We start from the raw sequence: 8,782 nt of genomic DNA, 5'->3' as shown, positions 1-8,782 counted from the left end.
TGGCACTATGGGGGAATACCTACTATGTGGTGGCCCTATGGGATATAACTACTATGTGGCGGCACTATGGGGGAATAACTACTATGTGGCGGCACTATGGGGGAATAACTACTATGTGGCGGCACTATGGGGGAATAACTACTATGTGGTGGCACTATGGGGGAATAACTACAATGTGGTGGCACTATGGGGGAATAACTACAATGTGGTGGCACTATAGGGGATTAACTACTATGTGGTGGCTCTATGGCGGCTAGAACTACTGTGTGGAGGTATTATGAGGGCATTACTACTCAGTGGGGGCACTAAAGCAGCAAAATTACGGTGTGGGGGCACTAAAGGGACTGGACAGGATTGGCTTCATGTTAAAGAACATTTGCTGCTGCCCACTTGTATCTCTCCCTAGGCTTTTCATAAGTTGGGAGGTACAGTATGGTGGTGCACAGACTGTACTCTGCAAACCTGGATACCTGGCTCATGTGTTGATTTCAGTGGGCGTGTGTAATGCATCGTTGAAGGATCGATGGCTGCTTTCTCCACAGATGAAGGCTGATCGCAGGAGATTCAATGTATAGAGTCTACCCAAATATAGTTAAATATGTAAAAACACAGGATATTTTTAAAGAAAACAAGGTCCTGGCCTGGGACTTTTTGTGCCATGTTTAGGCAGTTTTTTGCATAATTTCAGCCCATGTAATACCACTATACCGCAATATAGTGTCAATATAATACTTCCGTAAACAGTCTAAATAATACAAGTCCCATATAGTGCCCAAAAAATACCATCAAATAATACGGGGTGGTTTTAGTTGACTAACCCTAAAGCCATCCTCTGGCCAAACCTATTTAAGCCCTTTCCCTCCAAAACCAGTCCGGTTGGAAGTACGGCTTAGACTATGTTCATAGTAGGCGAATAAAAAACAATGACTAGAAGTGAATTTTTTGAATAAAAAAATATTTTATTTCAGTGACAACACATACATAGCAGCAGTGATCATCATCATCTTCTTCATCATCTTAATAACTATTATAAGGATAACAATGGCCCAGATTTACTGTTGTGTCAGTGCCGAAAATCTCTCTAAAAAGTGCAGCAAATTGGTAGTTTGGCGCATCTAGGTCGAGACAGTCTGTCTAAGACTACGCCATCTATAGGATTAGTAAATCTGGGCCAGTGTGTCACTAACATCAGTTCCTGTACCAGAACAGCCTCACAATGTAATTACTGTAACACTTGTATGCTTTAGCAATATGGGAATCAGGGGCATACAGAAAAGACTGGACCAGGGGACTAACTGCCGCTGTAGCAGCCATAGCATCTCATTCAGGGCCCATGGCCTCCAGGGGAAGTGAAGAGGACTGCAAATACCTAATATGATAAGTATATTGGGGTCTATATTGTTTTGATTAAGTCTGATGATTTAGGGTCTGATCTGACGTCTGATATTTTAAGTGCCTGATTTGGGGTCTTTTCATTTAGGGTGAGGGTCTGTAAATGTGAGGGTTTGGTGTGGGGTCTGATAATTTGGGGCCTAGTCTGAGCTCTGATAATTTCTGGGCCTGGTATTGGGTTTGATAATTTAATGGGGTTTTTAATTTTGGTTCTGATCTGATAATTTAAGGGTCAGGTGTGGGGTCTAAAAATTTAGGGCAGTGGTCGGCAACCTTAGTCACTCCAGCTGTGGTGAAACTATGATTCCCTGCATGCACACATATATGTGAATGAAGCATGCTGGGAGTTGTAGTTGTAGTGCCAGAGGTTGCTGACCCTGATTTAGGGTGTGGTTTGAGGTCTGATAATTTAGGGGTCTGGTTAGGGGTTTGATGAAGTTATTGGCCTGGGATCTAAAAAATTTAGGAGTCTGGTCTGGGGTAATATAATATCAAATTTTTCCATTATTCCTAAACCTTAAAGGCTGAGGGTACATTTAACAACCTAGGAATAGCTGTCTGCTGAAAACGCAGCCATCTTGTTTAGGGAGGAAACCACATTAGCTGAGCCCAGCCTGCATGTTTATGGGTTGTCGTAAAAACCTGTGGTTAACATAATAACATAGTTCGTAAGGCTAAAAAAAAAGACATCCATCCATCCAGTTCATCCTGTTATCCTGCAAAGTTGATCCAGAGGATCCCTACCTGCATGTTTATGAGTGAGTCGGGAGGAATAGATGTCTGAAAAGTAAGCATTTGACCAACAGCTAACTTAAGTGAATGGCCATGTTAAAGAAGGTACTATATTGAACCAGTCTCACATCACCTCCTCGTCTCATTCCCTCTCTGTTGGTGTTTCAAAAGGCTCTGTCCTAGGACCCCTGCTCTTCTCTATCTACACTTTTGGCCTGGGACAGCTCATAGAGTCCCATGGCTTTCAGTATCACTTTTATGCTGACGACACACAAATCTACCTCTCTGGTCCAGACATCACCTTACTATCCAGAATCCCACAATGTCTATCTTCTATATCATCCTTCTTTTCCTCTCGCTTTCTTAAACTGGATAAAACAGAATCTTTCCCCCATCTTGCTTATCCCCCCCCCCCCCCCCCCCCAACAGACCTATCTATCAATGGCTGCACACTCTCCCCGGTCAACCAAGTCCGCTGCCTTGGAGTGACTTTGGATTCTTCCCTCTCCTTCAGACCGCACATCCAAGCCCTTTCCACCACCTGCCGCCTCCAACTCAAAAACATCTCCTGCGTCCGCGCATTCCTCAACTTTGAGGCTGCGAAAATACTTGTACATGCCCTCATCATCTCCCGCCTAGACTAGTGCAACATCCTCCTATGCGGCCTTCCATCTAGCACTCTTGCACCCCTCCAATCTATCCTCAACTCTTCTGCCCGACTAATCCACCTCTCACCCTGTTACTCCTCTGCCTCTCCCCTCTGCCAATCCCTTCACTGGCTCCCCATTGTCCAACGAATTCAGTTCAAAATACTGACAAATACATACAAGGCCGTCCACAACCTGTCCCCTCCCTACATCTCTGAGCTACTTTCCCGATACATCCCCACACGCACTCTCCGATCCTAACAAGACCTCCTTCTCTCCTCTCCTCTTATCGCCTCTTCCCACAATCGCCTCACACGCACTCTCCGATCCTCACAAGACCTCCTTCTCTCCTCTTATCGCCTCTTCCCACAATCGCCTCCAAGATTTCTCCCGTGCATCCCCCACACTCTGGAACTCGCTACCCCAACATATCAGACTCTCACCTACAGTGGAATCCTTCATAAGAAACCTGAAAACCCACCTCTTTAGACAAGCCTACAACCAGTGACCCTGCTGCCTGTATACCGCCATGACCAACTTCACCCGCACCTACTGTGTCCTTCCTCCATACCTTGTAGATTGTAAATCCTCAAGGGCAGGACCCTCTCTCCTTCTGTACCAGTCTGTAACTCGTCTTGTTTATGATTAGTGCAATTGTCTGTATTATGTATGTATACCCCTTATCATATGTACAGCACTATGAAATGAATGGCGCTTTAAAAATAAATAATAATAATATATTGACAGCTGCCAGAAGGGGAAGAAGACTGATATAGCCCAGAGCCCACACCCAGCAGCACAGGGTGGCAGTAGCATCAAGAGGGCACATAAAGTGACATAAACGGTCTTTCTTATATTAAAGTAAATGTGTCACCAATGTTTTATCTACCAGTTGAAACTACATAGTAACATATATCCATTTTTTCTAATCTGTCTTTATTTTCTGATTACAGATTTTTTTTTACTCCTGAACATGAGGTCGGCCATCTTGCCTGAGCTCTTCTTAACAGCATTTACAAAGCATTGAAAATAAGGTTGCTTTACGACAGCCCCATAGTCAGGAGATGACCTCATTGACTTCTCTTGGAGAGTCTTCTAGGTTTGCTCTGTGACCTGTGCAGGAAAGAATAGATAATCTCTGACAATCACCTATTGTGATAGATAAGATAAGCAGGCAATAGTATAGATAAGCGGCAACTGCGGCAAAATGATCTGTACAGACCAAGAAGTAGCGCCAATTATTAGGGTTAGGGGACAGTTCAAAAACCCACAGGATTTTATGTTTTTTGTTTAAATATAAATATTGACATAGGCAATTAAAAATAACACCATCAAAAATTATTTAAAAATATGTTAAACATAAAAACTTGATTTAAACAGTAGGTCATTTTTGGACAATACATTTTCTTTAAAAGCACTGTCGAGCAGGGGCTGCTAAAGCAAATAAGATTTCAGGGTAAATAAAAAGAGAAGTGATCGCAATGGAATATTTCCCCTTGATAAGGCCTCATGCACACGACCGTTGTTGGGTTCCATGTCCGTTGTTCCGTTTTCCGTGATTTTCTGCCGACCCATTGACTTTCAATGGGTCCGTTGAAAACTCTGAAAATGCACCGTTTGTCATCCGCGTCCTTGATCCGTGTTTCCAGTCCGTGAAAAAAATAAGACCTGTCCTATTTTTTTCACGGACAACGGTTCGCGGACCCATTTAAGTCAATAGGTCCGTGAAAAAAGACGGAGGCACACAAGATTGTCATCCGCGTCCGTGATCCGTGTCCGTTTTTTTTCCTATCATTTTCAAGGCAAACTTGACTTAGATTTTTTTTTTTCACTTTTCATGTCTGGTGATCCTCCAAAAATCAAGGAAGACACACGAAAAAAAAAAAAAACGGAAACGGATCACGGAACAACGGAACCCCGTTTTGCGGATCGCAAAAAAATACTATTGTGTGCATGAGGCCTAAATCCCTTGTAAGGATACATCTTGAATATGAAATTTAGTTTTGCACTTCAGATTCTAAAAAGGATAGAGGAGCGGTAGAAAAGGTTCCAAGGCAAATGAACAGATTAATAAATGGCAGGGATGACACGCTTGAAAAATCAGGCATACTTATTATGCCTTAGGCTGTGTTCACATATGAGCTGTAAACTTTAATAGTCTGCTCCGGCACAGTTGTATTCTGCCGTGCACGCCCTTTTACTATAATGGCATCCGAACAGGGAACTAGCTGCTTTCCGGTATAAATGCATTATAGTAGTCAGTGCAGAGCAGTATCAGGCTATACTAAATACAGTGAACTCCGATAGTCTGTCCTTCACCAGAACAGACTACTGGAGTTCACAAGGCATAGGATGAACCCAGCTTTAGAAGTGATGTCATTTATATGTGTGGCTAATACAAAGAACTGGCACAGGGTTTATTTCTTCCAAGGACATTACAAAGTACCTGGAAACCTCCATCACAAATGGAAGAAAGTCAATGTAGATACCAGTACAAAAAAGGATTCTTTACAGTTAGAGCAGTCACACTCGAGATAGCCCCAAGAGATAGTAATGACAGGTGCCATGTCAGCATTTAAAAAGGGGCTAGATGCTTATCTAAAAGAAAATTGACTTTGGGGCTAACACTTAATAGGGTTTTTCCCGCCTCCTGATATTGATGATCCTATAGGTGAAACCACTTCAATCGGAGCTAAGCTGCAGCAACCCAGCACATCCACTACACAGAGCTGTTCCTCTTGTTCCATTCAGAGTGCTAGTTCCGGTGCCAGAGGCTGCAGGGAACAGTTGATTGATGGAGGTGTCAGGAGTCAGACCCTCACCGATTGGATATGGATGACTTATCCTGAGGACAGGTCATCAATATCAGGAGCCTGGAAAACCCCTTTAATGCCGAATAATTGTTCTGAATGTGATTATATTAAACGTAATGACACCTAAAAAGTCCTCTTCCATATTGGGTTAGCCAGTCATAAAACTAAATCTCGACTCATGTTCTTTAGATCACTCATTGAACTTACTGGCAAGTATCCAAACAAATCCATGGCTTCCTTGCAGTATTCTTCAATCTCCTTTATTTTTTTGAAGTCCATGGTCTTTCTCCATTTTTGAATTACCTTTGAAGACTGTTTAGAAAATGACATGAATCCGCTCTCTTTTTTTTGGACATGGGTGACATTATGTACCCATCTCTCCAGATCTGGTGTCATTTCAAGGCCAGAAAATTCATATATTTTTTTGGCATTCACAATTGGCTCTTTTGACAAATCTTCATGCCGAATTAGCATATATCGACTCTCTTGTCCAACTGCTTTGACCATTCTGCTTATATTTGCTTGTGCATTGCAGATGGTGGCCATGACTGGACCCTCTGTGGCCTTGTCATACTCCTTAAGTAGAATTTCATCATCAATAGTGAGGCTAAAGTATTCCCTTGATGATGCTATTGCTCTGGGGTCTCTCACAAGATGAATGATTCGCAGATCAAGTTCAGGGTCTCGAAAAAGTGGAAGGAGAACAGTAAGGTCTAGAATTCGAACTGTCTTCATGATCCTGTGACTATATGTGTGACATGCCTCTGCCATTTTATCAAAGGTAGACTTCCCACAGAGTTGGTAACATATTGATCGATTATAGCCTCCAGGAACCACTGGATGCAAACAAGATGGTGGTGAGCACAAAGCACGACTCTCTGCAAAGAACTTCATGCTGGAGATGTACCGTCTATCTTCAGATACATACTGTTGGAGAGGGCTAACATCACAAGTAAAAAGTGAGTGAATGAGGTCTCTGACTGCGTAGTGAAGCAGTTTGGCCCCTTGTGTTTTAAATCTCATCCAGACTGAATGTCCAGGTTCAAAGAGATAAAAGACATTGGGGTGGTGATTGAAGATCTGCCCAATGAAGGAAGAGCCAGAACGCCAGGAAGATATAATGAGAACATGGATGGGTCTCTTCTTTGTTTCATAGGATTTGGTGCTGGAAATCACACTGACTTGGTATAACTCATATGAAAGGAAAATGATAACGAAAAGAAGACAGAAGTAGTAGATCGAACGGATGGGCATGCTGACGTGGAACCTATCAATAGAGAGATTAGGAGTCAGTAGAGTATGAAGGACATGACAGAGAAAGGTTACCGCACTTTATACAGCATAAAAGGCAAAATTAAAACATACAAGAAACAAACTATAGTAGAAATGTATCTAAGGCTCTGCTCACATCGACATATTTTTCTGTACTGTTCTGTTCCCATCAAAACTAACCGTCTAGAGAGCAATTCTTGCCGTCAAACACAATGATACCGAGACAGAAACCCGATGGACACCATTTAAAATCAATCGGATCTGTCAAGGTGGATAGGAATCTGAAAATGTATTCATCCTACCAGTCATGGCTCCATTAAGTTCACATCACCATGTTGTTTTCCATTATTCTGATCTGTCAGTAGGCAGAAAAAAATATAAAAATGGATCCTTTATTTTGAGAATCAGTTATGCTGATTTTGCATCTGTTTTTGTGAGTTCCTTCTCAGATCCGTTATTTTAGATGGGAGAAAAAGTCCTGTGTGGGAGGGATTTTTCTCCTGTCAAAAATAACGGAACTCACAAAAACGGATGCAAAATGAGAATAACAGATGCACAAAATAAAGGATCCCTTTTAGTATTTTTCTGTTCTCCTGACGGATCAGAGGAATAGAAAACTATGTGGTGGTGTGAACTGCCCTGAGGGCAATACTGGTACGTTTTGTATTCTACAGTATTGCTCCATTAAGAACAAAAGCTGAGACGGTACAGTGAACAAAGCCTAACTGAACCTACAGAAAAAAAATATATAATCATAATAAGTTCTTCTAAATCAGGCTAAAGGACAATATCTTCTTACCTGGTACTCCAATCTGACCTGACTGACAAGCCCAAGTGAACGTTCTTGAAGAGTCTTTCAGTCTCCTGAAACCACTAGTTTATTTCTTTGGCAATGGCAAGAAAGAGGTTATTCTCTGTTTAGATGCTGAGCCCATAAATATGTCAGATAAAGCTGGAACATTTTCTCTGAACAATTGAAATGATGAAAATGAAACAAACAGATCACCGCAGGCAAGGAAGTAATTTACGAGCAACCGATTATTCTGCCTCATAGAGCAGAACGTGACGTTCTGGAGATGAGACGAGATGAGGACTGAAGCTTGGAGGAAGGTAGTTACATATTTTCCTTCTCTAAATAATTACTGCAATTATCAAATATAAGACATGTGCCAGTTACTCTGCAGGAAGTTTTAAGGCAAGGGTTAAAGATTCTTTTCTCTTTTGTTACACGTGTATAATCAGCTGTATAATTACACGCCGTGGACTCATACTCCTATAAACTCAGCTTGAGAAAGGGCACCAAGATTGGGCCCGAAACGTTGCAATAAATGTTGGAATAAACCACTGGTGTTGAAATCTGAATGAATAAAAAGTGAATTTCTCAACATCATCTCTTTGGTGTGCTGTCTCAAAACGTAATAGGGACGATTTATATACATTCCTACGGTGGAAGGAATCAACTTGGGACGTGCACCCACAGAAGCCATTAGTGGATGAGTGCTGTGGCCTCACTCTGATTTACACAGATCTCTTATCATAACCATGTCATCTGAAAATTAGTTGTTTGATCATTCCACGTGATACTATCACAAACCTACCTCCAGCGGCAAGATCTCCAGCTTCGGCGCAACTGTGCCGGGAGAAACATGCTGCTAAGCCATCCCTCCGGTGACGTGACAGCATCCTTAGCAACAGGATGCAATGCTCTTTCTCCCCACAGGAGAAATGTGCTGGAGGAGGCTAGCAGTGGTCTGATCTATTTCTGTGTGCTAGCGTTCTGACTAATGGAGTACCGGGTCATGACCTATCAGGTTCTGATCCTTTGACTCTGCGCTCTATTTAAACCCCTTCCTTATACCTGTCTGTGGCAGTGATAGTCTCTGACTCATTAGCTGTGTTCCTGGTTGCGTATTTTGAATTACTATT

General features: G+C 42.2%; 1 protein-coding gene across 1 annotated transcript; it reads right to left on the bottom strand.

The window, feature by feature from the left end:
- Positions 1–4,682: 4,682 nt before the first annotated feature.
- On the bottom strand, positions 4,683–7,923 carry LOC120977193 (carbohydrate sulfotransferase 4-like). The gene is made up of 2 exons (XM_040405001.1): positions 7,656–7,923; positions 4,683–6,851 (listed from the first exon to the last, which is right to left on the bottom strand). The coding sequence occupies exon 2, from the start codon at positions 6,836–6,838 to the stop codon at positions 5,741–5,743; it is 1,098 nt and encodes a 365-aa protein (XP_040260935.1). The 5' UTR covers positions 6,839–6,851; positions 7,656–7,923; the 3' UTR covers positions 4,683–5,740.
- Positions 7,924–8,782: the final 859 nt, after the last annotated feature.

This window comes from Bufo bufo, chromosome 8 (assembly GCF_905171765.1).
Source record: "Bufo bufo chromosome 8, aBufBuf1.1, whole genome shotgun sequence".
Lineage (NCBI taxonomy): Eukaryota > Metazoa > Chordata > Amphibia > Anura > Bufonidae > Bufo > Bufo bufo.
Note: the sequence above shows the minus strand (reverse complement) of the source record. Positions and strands in the feature narration are given on the sequence as shown.

What these genes read in the sequence shown, in the direction of transcription:
- LOC120977193 (XM_040405001.1), bottom strand. Translation starts at nt 6,838, where the DNA reads ATGCCCATCCGTTCGATCTACTACTTCTGTCTTCTTTTCGTTATCATT.